This window comes from Ramularia collo-cygni (assembly GCF_900074925.1).
Source record: "Ramularia collo-cygni strain URUG2 genome assembly, contig: RCC_scaffold11, whole genome shotgun sequence".
NCBI lineage: Eukaryota > Fungi > Ascomycota > Dothideomycetes > Mycosphaerellales > Mycosphaerellaceae > Ramularia > Ramularia collo-cygni.
This window is the reverse complement of record NW_019716265.1, coordinates 337,382-355,239: the sequence shown is the minus strand read 5'-3', so window position 1 is coordinate 355,239 and position 17,858 is coordinate 337,382. Positions and strand designations below refer to the sequence as shown.

General features: G+C 51.5%; 7 protein-coding genes; 3 read left to right on the top strand and 4 right to left on the bottom strand.

Moving 5' to 3' along the window:
• RCC_07220 (uncharacterized protein) overlaps positions 1–2,080 on the bottom strand; it is a gene marked incomplete at both ends in the record, with an annotated part of 2,428 nt that extends 348 nt beyond the window's left edge. The window contains 2 exons of the mRNA XM_023772478.1: positions 54–485; positions 539–2,080. Of these exons, the coding sequence (XP_023628246.1) occupies positions 54–485; positions 539–2,080 (1,974 nt within the window).
• A 1,892-nt stretch (positions 2,081–3,972) lies between these two features.
• Positions 3,973–4,944, bottom strand: RCC_07219 (uncharacterized protein; the record flags this gene model as incomplete). Its single annotated transcript, XM_023772477.1, has 1 exon — positions 3,973–4,944. One exon carries the CDS (start codon positions 4,942–4,944, stop codon positions 3,973–3,975), a length of 972 nt encoding a protein of 323 aa, XP_023628245.1.
• A 1,095-nt stretch (positions 4,945–6,039) lies between these two features.
• On the bottom strand, positions 6,040–8,227 carry RCC_07218 (probable transporter, ABC superfamily (Breast cancer resistance protein); the record flags this gene model as incomplete). XM_023772476.1 has 6 exons in its annotated part: positions 6,040–6,382; positions 6,436–6,625; positions 6,677–6,830; positions 6,892–7,232; positions 7,300–7,480; positions 7,532–8,227. 6 exons carry the CDS (start codon positions 8,225–8,227, stop codon positions 6,040–6,042), a joined length of 1,905 nt encoding a protein of 634 aa, XP_023628244.1.
• Positions 8,228–9,780: 1,553 nt separating this feature from the next.
• On the top strand, positions 9,781–11,643 carry RCC_07217 (related to FAD/FMN-containing isoamyl alcohol oxidase MreA; the record flags this gene model as incomplete). XM_023772475.1 has 4 exons in its annotated part: positions 9,781–9,932; positions 9,991–10,408; positions 10,566–11,414; positions 11,467–11,643. The coding sequence occupies 4 exons, from the start codon at positions 9,781–9,783 to the stop codon at positions 11,641–11,643; spliced, it is 1,596 nt and encodes a 531-aa protein (XP_023628243.1).
• A 560-nt stretch (positions 11,644–12,203) lies between these two features.
• RCC_07216 (uncharacterized protein) lies at positions 12,204–13,160 on the top strand (the record flags this gene model as incomplete). Its single annotated transcript, XM_023772474.1, has 1 exon — positions 12,204–13,160. The coding sequence occupies one exon, from the start codon at positions 12,204–12,206 to the stop codon at positions 13,158–13,160; it is 957 nt and encodes a 318-aa protein (XP_023628242.1).
• A 1,227-nt stretch (positions 13,161–14,387) lies between these two features.
• RCC_07215 (uncharacterized protein) lies at positions 14,388–15,827 on the top strand (the record flags this gene model as incomplete). XM_023772473.1 has 2 exons in its annotated part: positions 14,388–15,705; positions 15,760–15,827. The coding sequence occupies 2 exons, from the start codon at positions 14,388–14,390 to the stop codon at positions 15,825–15,827; spliced, it is 1,386 nt and encodes a 461-aa protein (XP_023628241.1).
• Positions 15,828–16,086: 259 nt separating this feature from the next.
• RCC_07214 (related to RTT109-regulator of Ty1 transposition) lies at positions 16,087–17,679 on the bottom strand (the record flags this gene model as incomplete). The annotated part of the gene is made up of 1 exon (XM_023772472.1): positions 16,087–17,679. The coding sequence occupies one exon, from the start codon at positions 17,677–17,679 to the stop codon at positions 16,087–16,089; it is 1,593 nt and encodes a 530-aa protein (XP_023628240.1).
• Positions 17,680–17,858: the final 179 nt, after the last annotated feature.

Sequence of the window (17,858 nt, the reverse complement as noted above, 5' to 3'; positions counted from 1 at the left end):
GCAGCCTGTTCGGCCTTGGTTTTGAACTCCTCAAGAGACTTGGCCTTCTTAACAGCCTCGTCACGCTCGGCGGCGGCCTGTTCAGCCTTCGTCTTGAACTCCTCCAAGGTCGAGATCTTGCTGGTCGCATCGTCACGCTCCTTCTTCACGGCTTCCAAGTCGGTGGTAGCAGAGTCGAGCTTGGTGCTCAACTCGCTCTGTGCAGCCGTGGTCTTCTCCTGCAGGTCCTTGAGGCTTGCTAGCTCGGTCTCCAGAGTCTTGGCCTTCTTAATGGCCTCGTCGCGCCCAGCAGAAGTCTGCTCTGATTTGGTCTTGAATTCTTCGAGAGCAGAAATCTTGCCAGTCGCATCATCGCGCTCCTTCTTCGCGGCTTCCAAGTCGGTCTTAGCGGCTTGCAGCTTTGAATTCAACTCATTCTGGCTGGCCACGACTGCTTTGTTCTGGGCGTCAAGGTCTGCAAGCTTGGTAGAAAGAGCGGATTTCTCCTATCACAATGTTAGCAATACTTCACAGCTGAAGCTGATATCACGCAACCAACCTCTGATGCCGCCTTCAAGTCATCCTCCGACTTCTTCGCCTTGTCTTCACTCTTAGTGGCATTCTTCYCGGCTTCGGTCAGCTTCGCTTTCGCTTCATCCTGAGCCTTGCGCAGTTCGGTAGCGTCGCTCTCGGCGGTCTTGAGCTTGCTCTGCGCATCGCTCACCAACTGGTTGAGCTTAGYAACTTCAGTCTCATGCTCAGCTTTGAGCTTCTGCTCGGCCTCGGTGGTGTCCTTGTTGCTCTTTGTCAAGCTCTCAATGTTACTGCGGTACTTTTCAATCTCAGCGGTGTGCGATACCTCGGCTGCCTTTAGTGCAGCTTCATGCTCAGCCTTGAGCTTGTTATCGGCCTCAACGACATTATCATTGCTCTTCTTGAGGCTCTCAACCTCGCCACGGTACTTCTCGATCTCGGCAGTGTATGAGGACTCAGCAGCCTTGGAAGCCTCTTTAGTCGCGGTGAGATCGCTGTTGAGCTTGTCACATGTAGCCTTGATGGAAGCAAGCTCTTCGCGAGTCTGGGTCAGGTCCTTCTGAGCCGCGGCAATAGCCTCCTCGGAGCTCTTCTTAAGACTATCGTGGGTCTTCTGGAGTGTGGCGTATTGGTCCTTCGAATCAGCAAGCTCCTTCTCGATGGCAGCCCGCTTGCTCTCGGCGTCTTGCTGAGCACCCTTGAGGTCGCTCTCCAACGCGCTGATGCGGTCCGACAGCTCAGCAGACTTTTTCTGCTCGTTCGCAACCCTCTCAGCAGACTCCTTCTCGAGCTGCTCCTTTGCTTGCAGCAGAGCRGTGTGCTTCTGGGATGTCTCCTCCAATTCCTTGGTCGCGGTACTTAGCTTGCCTTGAAGCTCCTCATGTTTGGAGTCGCTGGTCTTCTGAACCTCCGTCACCTGGGTTTGCGCCTCGGCCAGCTGTGTCTTGGCAGTTGTCAGGTCCGCATCGGCTGCGACCTTGACTTGCTGAAGCTCGCCCTTGAGCGTGGTGTGGTCTGCCTCTAGCTGCTTGTTTTTGTTGTCAGACTCGGTCAACTGTTGCTGATAGGAAGCAATCTGGGTCTTCATCTCAGTCTCAAGAGTCTTGCGAGCCTCCACGGCGGTGTCAAGGCTCTTCTTGGCGGCATCGAGCTCCTGCTGCAGGGTGGTGATGCTCTCCTTGGTGGCTTGCAGCTCCTTCTGAGCTGCGGCTAGCTCAGCGCGTGTCTGATCACGTTCCTGGATTACAGTCTGGGTGACGCGATCCAGAGCCAGTCTCTGCTGCTGGGCTTCCTCACTCTTTTGCTTGAGGTCGGCCTGCAGTTTGCTAACCTGCTCTGTGTTGTCCTTCTCCAGGGTTTTCTGATGGCTGGTCAAGTCATCGAGCTTTTTTTGGAGATCGACAACGGTCTTGCTGGTGGTCTCGTGCTGTGCCTTGACGTTCGACAGCTGCTTCTCCTTGTCGTCCAATTCGGATTGTTTTGTGATGATCAGAGAGTCTCGGAGCTTCAGTTCCTTCTCGGCCGCATCCAGCTTCTCCTGCGCCGGCTGGGAAACAAAGGCGCCCATCTTCTGAAAGAATGGGATCTTGGTTGTCGAAGATTTAGGTGCCGCAGTCTTGGGTGCCGCAGTCTTGGGTGCCGCRGTCTTGGGTGCCGGAGCAGTGGGTTTCGGAGTTGTGGGTTTGGGATTAGGAGGAGGGGTTTGGTGTCGGGGAAGAAGGGCGGATAACTTCTTCAATAATCCTATCTTGAGTGTCGAAGCGGGGTGGTGATGGGGAAACGCTGAAATCGATGGACGAGACTTTCAGGAAGGCACAATTCAAGGCGGCGGAGATGCACGTCGCAGGTGGGCGGACAAGAGATGGATGAAGCGCCAAAGTAGAGACAAAAGGCGGTGATGGGCAGTGTTTGTTGTTGTCGACGGCGTCAAGTCGGGAAAATAATTGAGCTTCTTGCAAGCGCCACCACACCCTTGCTCGTGCGTTGAACGGGTCGGCGGCAGGTGCTCGAAGCGTCGATTGTGCCCACCTTATACTTGGCTCGTGCACTTTATTCGAGGCAAGAACTCACCGTCATCTTCTATCTATCTCTACTCTTTTCAGGCACCCAGCCCGAAGCTGTTCTGTTCTCGGCCGTTCACCGTCTCTTGTCGTCCGAACCAACGTGGTTCAGGATCGTCGAGGTGCATCATAGTGCCGCCTATCGCTGACTCGGGCCGTGGGGTCAGCGACATCGAAAGACCTTGGTGGATCGCCTGGTTGTTCCTCGTAGAGTGATCAAAGAGGACAACAGCATACAGCAGGAGCGACCTGAAGTCAAGACTTGAGACGACACCTTAGCCGTAAAGAGATCGGCCTCTTGGCCGTGGTGGCATCCCGTCCCTTGCGTCACGCCGTGCCAAAAGTGCTGGGACTGGGACTGGCAGGCCCTCTTCGCAAACAATATATCGTAAACATCAACTTCGACAGTATCGATGATTACCTTGCAGCATTGACTTCAGGAGACGAAATGTATAGTCCAAACGACTGAGATCACACAGCCGCCAGGACGCAAACTCTACGTTGTTATTCCTCCTTCTCCTTTCTTAGCCGCCCATGGACCTCTTTTCATCCCAGATTCTTCACTCTTGGGCATTGCAAGCAAACATTCCGAAGAATTTCGCCCTGGTCGAAGAATTCGCGTCTCTGGAAATCGTCTCAATGGCTTCGCTTTTGAGGTTCTCGGCGATTACAATTTGGACATCCATCGAAGTACCAGGCAGTTTTCCATGGGGATAGTGTCTCCCGCCAGCTTCATCATCTTCTTCCTTCTCAGTGGACTGCGCCATCGCGGTAATGGTAGCTTGAAGTCGATGTGGAGGGAAGACCTTTGAGTCGAAGACACCGAGTGCGCGAGCGTTCTGATATACACAGTTAGCTCGCGGGCTGCTGAGCCAATCATTTTGCTACGGAGATCAAAGCAGGAATCTTGTTCAAAAGAGTGGCGCCATACCTAGGTACTCGCTTCACGCTTACTCTAAAGCGACGCAGAGTTGCGCTTTGGCACATCCATACATGCGGAAGGCTCCATCCTTGGGGAGCACACGGCGTGAAGATACTCCTACTGCGTGAAGCAGCCCACGTATTGACAGTGGCATTGAATGGATGCTGCCACTATTGAGAAGTACAACCTTCTCACGCAGAGCATTGATTCACCTTGGGCATAGCTCTATTATGAAGGATCAAGGTCTGTATTTTGGAACTCCCAGCGATCACCGTACCTGAATCGCATGCCTCGCCTATCTGCCACTGGGTCCTGGTACTTTCAAGCGATACACTTCACGAGACGATCTTCCGGACATCACATTCACAAGCGAGGATGGAAATAAGGTAAGTATACCATGTTCATAACAAAGCCATTCACAATAGTGCTGCTGCTCAAAAGGATTTTTGCTGAGTCCATCTCCTCTCCGCATATGCTCTATTGGCCTCCACGACCTCCCTTCCCGTTTCTACCCCTGCCGTTCGCATTGCGCTGAAACATATGCGATGCCTGCGCATGTCGACGTCTCATCTCCTGGACTTGGCGAGTTTGCACAGCTGATGGCTTACAGAACGTCTCCAATCCCCGCCTCTCCAGCGAAGCCTTCTCAGCGGCTCGGTCGTATGCCACTTTGTTCAGGTATAGCTTCATCGTAGACTGTGCGTCCTCGATAGGGGTATGAACCCCGCCAACCTGAACACGCCCCTCCAGCGGGAAGACTTCATCCATGAGAGCTCCCAAGTTGGTGCGCGAGTGTAAGTCTTGCGTGTCGACAACCCGCTCGGCCTCTTGGAACGGGTTGATTATTTGGCAAGCAACAAGATCACCTCCAGATCCACCATGCACAATCACCAGACGACCGCGCATGATATCAGCGAGCCAGGCCTCTGCAATCTCAGCCGGAATCGCACCATTGTTTAGTTGAAGGTCTTGCATGGAAACTCCGAATCGCTTTGGTGGCATGATGACCCGAACACCTTCCTCCCGCTCATACCGCACGAAACAGTCAAGAATAGACTCGCCTTTCGTATTCACAACTCCAATCCAGCCGAGACGATGTCGTTGCTTACTTTCACCGTTGCGTTGGAAATTCTGGAACTCGAAATCCACTGCCACGGGTTCGTCCGGTAACAGGAGATCCATGCGTGGGAAGATCTGCTGTGCTTTGCAGATTCCAGGACCGGTCTCGATTGGATGATGTCGAAATGGCGAAGATGCGCGGGGTTGAGGTGGCGTGCTTCGAGATGCTGAGGATTGAGAATTCGAGCCTTGACTCGTCGAGGAGGATGTAGAAGATTGGTCTGCGCTGGTAGAAGAGACGCAGATTGCTGAGTTTGATGGGGATCTCTTGCGCGGGGTCTGAGCGGATTTTTCGGATAGCATCTCTGCGTATGAGACTGGGAAGACCATGATGATTGAATCTTGTGAGTGTTCGAGTGTGGAGCTGTCTGTGCAGCTGCTGAGGGGTGCTGGGAGGCCCGGGTCTTGTGGGAAGGCTTCGAGATGGAGATATAAAAGTCGGATGGATCGGTATAAGTTAAAACAAGAGAAGCGTAGTATAAAAAATGGCTCGAATTAATAATCCGAACCAAGAAGTATAATGCGAAAAAAAGTATGGTATGGAATTGAGGACATCTTCCGGTACGGTAGCAAGTGACTTCCATGACGGCCTTGGCTGAAATGCTTGGCATTTGGAAAGTCAAGTGAATGTTCGTTTCCTAAGCGAATGCATCGAAGTTGATAAAAGACAATGCGCTCCAGCGATCCAGTCAGTATCATTGCAACTGATGATCAGTAGGAAGAGGCTAGAAATTTGAGGAGAATGAAAGTATGTATACATGTATCTCAGGACAACACACACGCTATATAACAACGAATGCAAACCTCTCTAGAAGCAAAGTCAAATCTCCATTATCAGAGTACAAGAGACAATCAATCCCATGGACTTCTACTCAAAGGATAAATGTGCAGTAAGTGTTTTCCCGTTTCATTTTTCGCGTGGAATACAAAGTTCAAACAATCAGCAATCCAATGGTGCTTGTCTCTAAAGAGGAGTGAGGATACATAATCTTTATTGTCTTGGATACTGTAGACTTTACATTCCCTAGCACGCTTCCATAATGCTTCTGAGGATCAGCTGTTGTATTCGAGGTATGCCGTACTTGTCGAGCCGGTCATGGATAGAAATGAAATGGCTTGGCGCTACCGTCCTCCTTGAGGGATTGATAGCAGCTCACTCAGATCCTACACTTGCTCAAAAGCAAGCATGCCCGAAAGCTTGATATTTGTACTGTAATTCGTACTGCTCAATTGTCATATCTATAGATGTTTGACTGCCCATGATCTAATCTGCTATGCGTCATGTCTGGAAGCGTCGCTTCTCTCTATCTCAACAAAATTTCCGCCGATTTCAAAAAAGCCCCGTAGTGTCATGCCTTCAAAGATGATTCCCTTCGTCGCAAAAAAAAATGGTCCACAAATAAAAACAAAAGATGGCCATCTCAATCATGTCTTTCGGTACCAGGTCACGCCCCAACCGAGAAGGCGATACACAACAATAATAACAATCATGATTCCGACCCACTGACCCTCCTTCCCTAGTGAGTATCCGTATTCGTCCAGTACAGCGGTGCCAGCAATCTTGCATTGAGATTGAAGACTGCTTGGGTACATGCATTGGCAATCTCCACTGGGGAGTGTTTCGCAATCGTAGCTTCGATTCTTGAATTCGTTGACCATCATTCCTTGAAAGACGTAGGCCTGGTAGTCGATGTAGTGGAAGACGTAGCGCCAGAAGACGTTGAGGATTGGCGTTGAGACGAGGAAACCACCGACACTCATCCAGAGACTATTCTTGTGTCAGTATGGATCTTTCGAGATGTGTTCCTGTGAAGAACTCACCCGTTGATGAAAGCAATCAGAGCGAGAGCCACGACGAAAATGGGGAAGATTGATGATATCAGCACGACAAGCGATTCTGCTGCGAGTAGGTCAAGAAATAGCCACATGACCCAGGTGAAGAAAGCACCGGCAGTAGGTCGTAGATTGATGAGCCAATATGACACAATGGAGAAACATAAGGATATCATGACTATGTCAAGATCAGTATTGTGTATCAAGACTTTTACCAACTGTGACTTACAAAGATATGGCAAGCCGATCAGGAAGTTGGAAATGAGGAATGCTGTTGGCCCGTAGATGCCGTTTGCGCGATCCTTCACGAAGATGGCCCTGTCCTCGATAAAGGAAGGAACGTATGCGACGGCCATGAATGACATAAAGGCCGAGCCGAAGAACTGCTTGWCGGTCAGCTACCACTATCTCGCCCTACAATGAGGACGTGGGCTCATGACTTACGATTGCGTTCACGAATGGCTGAATGCTCTGTTGGTCGGTGTTCAATCGTAGCCACACCGTACCCATCATAAATGCCAGACCCATGTACATTGCGAGACGAATCCAATACGTGACTATATCCCTGTAGGACTTGATGAAGGATCTGTGGAGCAATGTGATGATTTGAGCTGACATTGATGGACCTTGTGTCGGCCTATTGGAGTGAAGTTGCTTGCCGCTTAGTGTTTTGATGTCGTGCTCCAGCTGTTGATTGTGCTCTGACTTGGTCCAGCCTTCGAAGATGTTGTCCAGGCGCGCTTGATCCTGCATGTGTGAATTGGAGAAATCCACATTGGTCAAGTCTATGCATCATACTCATCAGTAGTGGCCTTACATAGTACAATCTACTTTGTTGGTGTGACCGCTTACCTAGGATATGTTCCGCCGGATTTATGTGACCGATGATGGGCATTTTGAGGCTTTCAAAGAAGCGTTCGACTTCGGCGACGGTACCATTGTAGCAAGTGTGACCTTGAGATAGGAGCATCACCTTTGAGAACAGCTCAAATGTTTTGGTGGAGGGTTGATGAATGCTGGCAATGACGATCAACTGCGTGATGTAAGTGGGTTTGTCTGATAACAACTTTCAATGACTGCTTACTCCATGCTCCCGGGCAATGTTGCGAATGAAGTTTATGACTTCGTAGCTGGCGACGGAGTCCAGTCCACTCGTTGGTTCATCGAGATACAAGATTCTCGGGCCGGTGATGAGCTGAGTGGCGACGCTGACTCGTCGCTTCTGTCCACCAGAGATTCCCTTTTGAACTGGAGTGCCGATGAGCGTGTCACGTTGCTTCCCCAATCCAAAAGATTCAATCAGCTTCGCAACACGATTCTTCGCCTCCGACTTGGTGACGTTTCTTGAGAGAGCGAGTCTGGCGGCGAACCACAGCGTCTCCTCCACGGTGAGGGAGCCGATGAGCGTATCTTCCTGTTCCACAAAGGAGCTGACTGAGCGATGAACATCAAGACCGCACTCCTCGCCGTTGATCATCACCTTTCCGGAGACGGATGCGGTCTGRCGCTGAGCAAGTGTGTTGAGCAGGGTGGTCTTGCCCGAACCACTTCCACCCATGAGAGCCATCATCTCGCCTGGACGGACAAGACCAGAAGCACCGTGGAGAATATCACGGGGTTGGCCGGTCGTACGATCCTTGACGGTGACACGAAGGTCGTGCCAGCTGAGAGATTGAACATCATCGTTGTTGAGGATGGAAGACGACGACAGTTGCTTCTCCACGTCCTGGAGGGGGATTTCGCTACTAGCTTTCGTGTTGTCTGCTTCCCCGTTGCCCATGATGAGAAGTTCCACGTCGCTGCGATAAGACTGGCGGACCAGGTCGCGCATGCGGGATTGTGTTGTGCTGTGCTGAGCTGTTTTGTGGTGACTGGAGCTGTGTGGTGTGGCGTGGTGTGGTATGGTGTGATGTGTTGCGAATTAGATTCCACAGGCAGGCGCGTTCACAAGAGTCAAATGGTTGTATTGTTAATCCTGCAAGCAAACAATCCTCATTTCCATGTCTTGCACGTCTGCATGATTTTGAACCTCGTCTCGAAGTGGCGCGGGGATCAAGGACGGGTTCTGTGGTTTTCTGACACTGCGGGCGGATAGGTGCTGGCGTCTCCTTGTCCACGCTACTTTCGGGAGCTCTACGGCACTCATCGTTGGCTCTGTTTCATCCTCAACAGGGTGGAAGAAACGCGGTCTCTGACTAGAACTACACTTGCTCGGCGACTAGACCACAGTCCCCGATGTCCCCGGCGGCGAGGAGAACAACAATCTACGACGCTTGATCAGTTCGGCGAACGCCATGACAACGTCGTCACAGACACGTTCCAATTCCCGTCCAATACAACACACATGAAGAGATTAGCGACGTCGCACGAGTTGGGTGTGACAGCGAACATCCCCGGCTCCTGGGCCTGCGCAGACCCCGGTCTTTGGCGCTTATATGCTCCATTGCTGCATCTCTGCGAATCGGCAATCGTTTCCATGCACACACAAGACCCCGCTCAACAGTCTGCATTGTTTGCCGTTGGAGGGCAGGGCAAGGCAGATGCGTGGTGGATGTCGGCAAGGCTGGACAGTGGAAGTGAAGTCGGCAAAAGATCATCACACAACGCCACATTTTGCAATGGGATCCCCGCATGAAACCTATCCACAGCTCTTCCTCCTCCACCTCCACCTCCACCTCCACCACCTTGCAACTTCTGCGCACGACACCTTCATGTACGCGTATGCTGCAGCCTGCTGAGATGCACGCTTCCGTGCAAACGACATATGGCCAGCCGTCCGACGGTGACGCATGATGATCCCTGGGGCCGATGCAAAACCACGTACCTGTCATCATGCTGCCACACCATACACCACTACCTACCTTCAACGGATCACCATGATTTCATGCTGCATGCTGCCGCAGCGGTGGATGTCCGGCTTGAGCTTCTCGCTGACAATCTCTGCCGGTTGTGGTCTGTCTCAATCCAGGAAGCCAAGACTCGATGCACCAAAAAATCTAAGCCAGCCATCGAATACCGCTCGGCGACCTTCGGTTGCACCACCAGGAGATTCAATTGGCTGAACCGCATTCTCCAGACCCTTTGATATGTATGTTGGTTGTTTCGCCTCTGCCATGTGCGGTGCGGCTGAACGTCAGATGAGGGATTAATGCCTGCTACTTGACCCTGGCTTGGGTCGGTCAATTCGTCGGTCATTGTCTTTTCGCACCTGTTGTGGTTAACATGCTTGAGATATTCATCGCCGCTCTACTGTGTCTTCCGCGGCTGGTCTCCGCGGAACCAGCTTGCGCCAGATGTCGATGCTTCCCGGGCGATGATTGCTGGCCCTCGACAATGGAGTGGAACCACTTCAATACCACTGTGAATGGCAACCTAATCGCTACAGTGCCTCTTGCGTCACCTTGCCACGAATCTTCATTCGGAATCGCCTACAATGCTTATGAGTGCTCGAAACTGCGTGAAGGGTGGAAATTACCTGCGAACCAGTGATGATCATCCCACCAAGGCTGGTGCTCAATACAAAAGCTGACTGGTGGTACGCAGTTACAATTCCTCATCTTCTGTAATGTCGCCGCTGTTTGCCAATCAAAGCTGTGACCCTTTCACCACGAGAGAAAGCCAATGTGTCCTCGGCACATACATTCAGTATGCAGTGGATGTCCACACCGAGGAGGATGTAGTAGCCACCCTTGCTTTTGTACTGAAGAACAAAATCCGCCTCGTGATTCGCAACACTGGTCATGACTACAACGGCAAGTCTACTGGCGCGGGAGCTGTGGCGATCTGGACGCATCATCTCAAAGAGATTACCGTGTTTGACTATGAAAGTTCTGTCTACACCGGAAAAGTCATGAAAATGGGCGCCGGAGTGCAGGGGTTCGAGGCATACGAAGTTGCGCATGAGCAAGATCTTGTCATTGTGGGAGGCGAGTGTCCATCAGTGGGACTTGCTGGTGGCTATGTAAGTTTTGTGTCCAATGATTGTCCATTCCTGCGGGGACGTCACCAAGCGGCGTTCCTTCGCCTTGACCACGCTCTTTGGAGACGATATGCCAAGTCATGTCGCCATCTATCTGCCCCCTTCCTCAGATCAAGCTAACGCTGAACCTTCATTCTAGACACAAGGCGGTGGTCATTCTGCTCTCTCTTCCAAATATGGACTTGGCGCTGATCAGGTTCTCGAATGGGATGTGATTGTGGCAGATGGACAACGACTCATTGCCTCTAAAGACCAGTATCCGGATCTCTTCTGGGCGCTCAGTGGCGGAGGCGGTGGCACTTTCRGCGTTGTGCTCTCGATGACCGTCAGAGCACATCCTGATGGGCCGACAACAGGTGCAAACTTATCCTTTTCGACTACGGCAATCTCGCGAGATATATATTGGGAAGCGATTGATACGCACTATAAGTCGCTACCCAGCATTGTTGACGAAGGCATCATGGCTCTGTCATTCATGAACAACGATACCTTCACGATCGGCCCGATGACCGGACCTGGAGTTAGCCCAGAAAGAATGAACGAATTGCTCGAGCCACTGACTACCAAGCTGAAAACGAGTGGCATCTCATACACAAAGCTCGTGAAGCAATTCCCGACATACTACGATCACCTCAACACCATGATCCCGGAGATTGCGGTGGGCTATGCACTTTACGGTGGTAGGTTGATCTCGCGATCGCTAGTCGTCGAGGATGTCAAGATCACCACCAACGCCTTGCGCAAGATCATCGATAATGGCGGCGCCGTGACTACCGTAGGTCTCGGGGTCTCCGAATTGGTGGTGGGGAATGTGTACAATTCCGTCAATCCTATCTGGCGCGACACACTGCTCGACACGGTGGTCACGATCCCTTACGATCTCACGGCGCCGCTTTMTGACGCCAGGGCGAGTGCGAACAAATTAACTGAAGAATTCATGCCACTACTTACGGAGATAAGCCCTGGCAGGGGTACCTATCTCAATGAGGTTCGTGCTCTGATCTCCCATTTTTCTACCAATACTAATGTGGCGGTAAAAGGCGGATTTCCAAGATCCGGATTGGAAGAGCAATTACTATGGCGTCAACTATGATCGTTTGCTGGAAATCAAGAATCGATATGATCCAGAGCACTTGTTCTAYGCGTTGACGGCTGTTGGCTCGGACTACTGGGAATTGCAGCCTGACGGTCGGTTGTGCACAGCCGTTGCTGCTTAGTTTAGGGTGGACGTTCTTTGTGTGTGTACATTATCATGGAGTCTTGCTTGCGTTGAGCAAACCCTTCTGCTATTTTGTTGAAGTGGCATTGAGCAAGCTTTTTGGTTTCTCAAGTAGACGCTTAGGAGCTCTGTATGGCTGACTTTGAGAGACAGGAGTACTCATCATCACTCATTATATACGAAAGCACCAAAGTCGTTCAGTATACACACACCTTCTTATGGCGGCCTCTCTCCTCAATGAGCTGCTTCCCGCGGATTCCCGGCCAGACTGAATCGTCAGTCCTTTTTCGAGTCTTGTATCAAGAATTACTGGGGTTTTGTCCCGCGGAAACAAGGTTTCCGAATATTCACTTCTGCCTCCTATATTCACTCCCCTCGAGGGTTTCGTGTCCCCACTACTTTCACTACTATTACAACCTCGCATTGTTCAGATCACCGCCGCTTCTTGCCAGAACCATCTGCACCCACGACCTCCCTACCGACATCTTTCGCCACTTCGAGACTTGCATTGCATTAACAACGAGTCATCAACCGCAAATCCTCTATCAATTTCATACCATGGCTCATCAACAACCAACCGCGCGCAATGTTCTCTTGGCCAAAGCAGAAGACTTACAGCGCGATGCGAATGGCCATTGGGAGTACAAAGCTGGCACTCGCGGATATCCCACACGCGCGGTACAACCCACTCCGCGCTTCGATCTCATTACACCAATAATTGCTCTCGACGGCGAGTTCCAGCTCGCCAAAGTCGAGTCAACTGGAAAACACATCCAGCGAATCGGCCGGATTTCCATCGTCAATTACTTTGGCCATGTCATCTTTGACGCATTCGTACATTATCCAGATGAGGATGGCTTCACTAAGAAACTTCCACCAAGATGCCTTGGCCTCGGGGTATACAAGCAAGACGTCCAACTTCGCAACGGTGCTCTTCCAATTCATCAGGTAGAGCAGATTGTGCGCGCAATCAGCAAAGATTGTGTCAACGTTGGCCACGCTTTCAAGAACGACATCGCTGTCTTCCATCCTTTCGTATTCGACGGCGTCAAGAAAAGAGATACTCAGATGCTGCCAGAATACCGGCAGTATGCTACTGGCTCCCGGCGATTGCCAAAGCTGAGCGTCTTGGCGAAGGAAATTCTCAACGTGGTCATCCAGGGAGTGGAACACTCAAGTGTCGAAGATGCCCAAGCAACGATGTTGCTTTACCGTCATCGCGAAGCAGAGTTCGAGGTTCTCCAGAGCCAGGATGTCCACTATGCTAGTCTGGGCGATTTGGATGAAGGCTTTGTTGACTGGGAGGATGTAGAAGGTTGCGACTTGGGTGATCTCGAGAATCAGGTGGAGGCAGGAGAAGAGTGCGAGGTCTGGGTGCTTCCTCCGATTAGGGAGGCCGAGGTTGCCAAAGCCTATCACGAGAATGCGACTTTCTGGAAGGCGAAGAGTAGTGCTCTAAAGGAGAGTCTCGCAGCAGACAAGTGCAAGAATGGGACCTTGCGCCGTCTTTCTTAAGACCAAACGAGCTCTCCACCATTGCGCAATTCACCATCCCACCTCGCGGTTCTTCTGGTGTCAGTGGGACGAACAGCGAAGCCAAGATCAGCACCACCGAATCATCCACCTCATCTAGTGATCTCGGTGCTACGCAAACCTCTCAGTCCTCTGCCAGCCCTATCTTTCTTGTAATTAGAGTAAATGTAAAGGTACAAAGCTCCACGACATTCACTTACCGATCTGCCAAGAATTTCCCAGATGCGGCGGGGAACAGAACAGCGCTATCGTGCCTGGGCTCGCAACTTAGATAAAAAAATCTGCATAGCGACTGGTCTGATGTATGTATCGAAGCATGTGATAATCTCCTTACTGCTCAGTATCAGGCTTAAATGATGCAAACTAGAAAATCGACACACATAGCAGGAGAGAAAAGGGGCTGGGAACCAACGCAACCGCACTTGCTTTCGTATCAAGACCCAGTCTTGGGACGGGCGACTTGAACCGACGGATAATGACGTCCAGCACCTTGTAGAAGTACAACCTCCACCGCGCGTTCCACTCCGTCTGTTCTCGCGTTTAGTATGATCTGGAGGCCGAGATTCAGATCCGATGCTCGKGCGAGGCAAAAAAAATTGTACGACAAGCCTGACATCATTCACTGAAGCAGAGTTACCCTTCGACGGCTTGATCACCTTTGGTCGACCGCCTTTGCGAGACTCAAATCGGAGTAAGTGCATTCAAAGTGGGAGTTTGGCGCCTGAGAGTGGAGCCGCGGCGAACTCGTAACAACATCGTTTGGAGGCCATTGATTCGCTTTTCTCGACGTGGTTGACTGGGAAGCTGGCATTATTTTAGGGAAAGTATCTGCGTCGATCAGATGAGGCGGGAAATGAGAGTTCTTGTCTTCCATGGAAGCGTCCGGTCATCAACGCTCCTGCCCTATTGGCGCAATGTTGGAAGGAACCACCAAGTTGGAGACACGTTACTTCTCAACAATACGGCTCATCACTACACAAACACAATACACAACCATCACCTCCATCAGCACCAGCCGAAGTTGCCGCGTCCCCATCAACGAGGGCGAATAAGGGAGCTCTTGTCAGGWCCGAGTCGATTGCAGTGCACAATAATTGCCCAAGACTCAAGTTCGGCTGTCATCCGCGACATCTGCTATTGGATGCCGAACAGCGCCCTGGTGGTGAACGGCGAATTGGTAGAGAGCGAGACGAAGCAACTACACATACAATGGATTGGAAGCGCGAGACAGTAAACTATCAGTTCCAGCAAGAACCGCAGGCCATGCCGTGGAATCACCACCCATTTCCTGCACACCGACCTCCATCCTTTATCCCACCTCCGCTGTTCGGCCAGTATACGCCGTTTGGTCCACCAGCACCCTCTATCCCGCCTCCGCGGTTCGGCCAATATCCGTCGTTCGGTGAACCTCCGCCATCTCGGTGCGCACCAGGTAATAGTAGCAGCGGCGCTCCAGCATTGGGCGGCGGCTATGACACATCAATGAGCGCTGAATATGCACCAGCTCCCTATTCTACATATCTACCTCCTCTGCTTCCAACACACAGTTATTATGGCAGCAGCAATGGCACAGTTTCCGATGGTGGCAATCACTATCAACGTCCAACGCCAGAGCGTGCCTATCATCAACAGCAGCCGCATTACAATTGGCGCCACTACAATTGGGACCAGTACAATTGGCAGCGGTACAATTGGCACCAGTACAGAGAACCTTCTTCCCAGCAACATTACGATGAGCGCCAGCAATCTCAGATCTCTGCAGGCCCGCGTGTGCTTGTTCCAGGAGACTTTATGTCGTCTTTCCCACTGAAATCGCTCCCGAGGGCGCCATTAAAGTCGAGGTGGGAAGAACGAGGGTTCGAGGAGCATTCTGGACCAGGCGGTCTTGTGCCAGTTGCAGGACTCATTGGAGGCGTCTCAGCGACGGTCCGCCCGACTGAGGAGAATCGTTCACGTTCAAATCCGGTGATGGGTCCTAGTGATCTGGATGGACACCGCAGAGAGGACGCTGGGCACTTTACCGCAGAGCACGATGAGATGGTCGTCAAGAATATCGACAATGACGGATCTGGCGAAGTTGAGGAGGTTAGTGCAAGAGCGGTTCGGGGTCGTGCAGAAGCACCACGGACGTTGCGTAGTACTAGCAGCGAGGCGAGCACAAGAGTTGGGAATCCCTACTCCTACCTCGAGCAGGAGATCATGGAGAGGGGTTTCGAGGCTGGTCACACCCTCAATCGGATTCTATTACTGTTGCCAGAGCCCTACATAAAGAGTCTGAAAGCCCAGCACTTGTTCTGGCGCCGGACAAAAGCAACCCCTTCGCGAGCCCGTGCGGCTATGGAAGACATGATGCGAATCATGCGATGGGACGCAGAGCACGTTGCTTATGGCGGATTTGACAAYGGATTGACAATCGAGGAGGTTCATCGAATCTTGCCAGAAGAATCGTTGCGTTGGGCATCTGAAAGGTTTGCTGAGTGGAGCAATGCTGACAAGGAGCGGTCTTCGAAGAGAAAGAGGGCGTGCAGTGAGTGGTTCCCGATTCAAGTGACATTCAACAATGCTGACATTCAGGGAAAAGGTGGAGACGAAGCCGTCGATGAGGATAAAGATGTCACGTGGATGATGATAAAGATGCCACGTCGATGAGTAGAAGTGCCAGACGTAAGACTTCCCCCAAGAAGTAGGGGATCGGCGCAGAGGTTATACCAATAAATATGCATGGTTCGATGATTGATGTTTAATGAGGTGATGGGTCCGAGGATTTGAGAAGGATGGATAATCAGCGTTGCTGGGCATGAGAACATTTCAAGGTGCTTCCGAGCATGGCCAGAATACCATTGACGATGGAGACGCCGTCGTAGCAGGAGGACAGCAGTTGATGTTATGCAAGACTTTGCTAGTACAGTCAGAAGCTGTTCTGCTCATCAGCTTTAGGTTTCGCCTTTTTTCGTATCAAACCTCCACCAAGCGTATTCACGGTCGACTCTGCCGCAGCTTGACTACCCTCTTCTACCTTGCGCTTCTTCCTCACCATGCCACCGAGATCGTTCACACCTGCATTCGTGCTTCCGTTCGCCGTAGCCACAGCAGGGCTGATCTCTACGGGCGCAAGCCCGGAAAGCCCGACTCCGAAGTCGCCGTTCAACCCGCAGACACTTGTGACTTCGGCAATCCATCGATTCGTACTCCGGATCGCTGCCTGCAGGCTCGAAAAGTCGAGATGTAGCATTGTTTGCATGGCTTTGTCGTAACCTTCTTCGGATATAACAATCCCATCACCTGAGCTGTCCGGGCTCGCAAGTTCGGAGAGTCCAGAGAGGGACGATGAGCCTCCTTTTAGTCTTGGCATTCGAGTGACGATTGGGCCGGTAAGGGGCCTTTTTTTGCGCTTTTTCGGGCTACCATAATCATCAGATTGAGAAGGTGGAATGCTGGATTGTGATGCGTCTGTTGGTAGCAGATCCTGGCTTTCAATGTTGTCTTCGTCCTGCAAAGTTGTGTCGCTCTGCTTGGGAGAGATCACCAGCCAGAGAAATCCAACGACTCTCCCTGACGAACATTCCTGTCTGAACTCCATGGCTTCCCAAAACCTGTCAAGATCTCGCACGGAATTCCACATTCCGTTCTTTGACTTTTTCGAGGGACTTGACTGCACTTTCGAATCATCTGAGAGCCCGATCTCATCATCTAGATCCTGGATGAACCTTGCCTTGGGATCGTCTGGAAAGCGCGGAAGAAAGCACCGTGTTGGGGCATGTTCTGGAACTCCTCGTGTTTGGGCCAGTTCAAGAAGCGGATGTCCAGCAAGCCATCTTGGTTGGWTCTCGGTAGACTCCGATGATGGAGGCATGAACGATCTCTTGAGCTCATTGCCCGCATAGCCTGGCACCGTAATATACCCTTGATGCGAAACTTCGGCTGCAGATGTGTGACCTCCTCTGTCGATAATAGGATCCAACACCCTGGCCCACCACTTGATCAATTGTCGATCATCCAGCACATGTTTTGACTTGTCATCTGCAGATCCTGGGAAGAGATAAGCTGACTGTGCTCGAGCGAAGAGTGAGATAACAATCTTCCTGCCAGGATGCTTCTGTCTTTCCTTGTCGATCAGCCAACGAAGGAAGGTAGTCACTGTAGTTTTTATAGGAGAAGGCCTTTGGCGAGGAATGAAGGATGTCGAATCCACCTTGCTCACGAATATCGTGGTCAGGTGTTTGGTCGCATAGACGAGAACCTCTACTGCAAAGCTGATGACATGCTTGGATCCAAAGGTATTGTCAGGGGTGATGGACGCCGCATCGACGCTCATTGTAAGGAAATGATTTGCCAGTCGTGTCTTTGCCGGTTCGTGCCCAGGAAACGTTGAGAACAGCGGATCGCATGGTTTCGATGGTGAGTGAATATATCGGATCTTTGGATTGAAGCCTGCTGGTAGTGCGACAGCTAGCTTGTCCTTGAGTGAAGGAAGAGGCTGCTGTCCTTGCGAGAATGCCATTGAAGTCTGGGAAAGAGGGTTGAATTCTGAAATCTGCAAATTATTCAAGCTAATGCGATTCCCAAATCTGTTTGTTGCGTTGACTGCTCAATGCTGAAAGTGAAGTTGACTGGACGGGCGAGCAATGTTCGCGTCAAACGGACGAGGAAGGAGACGCGGAGCGCGCCTTGAGCTCGGGG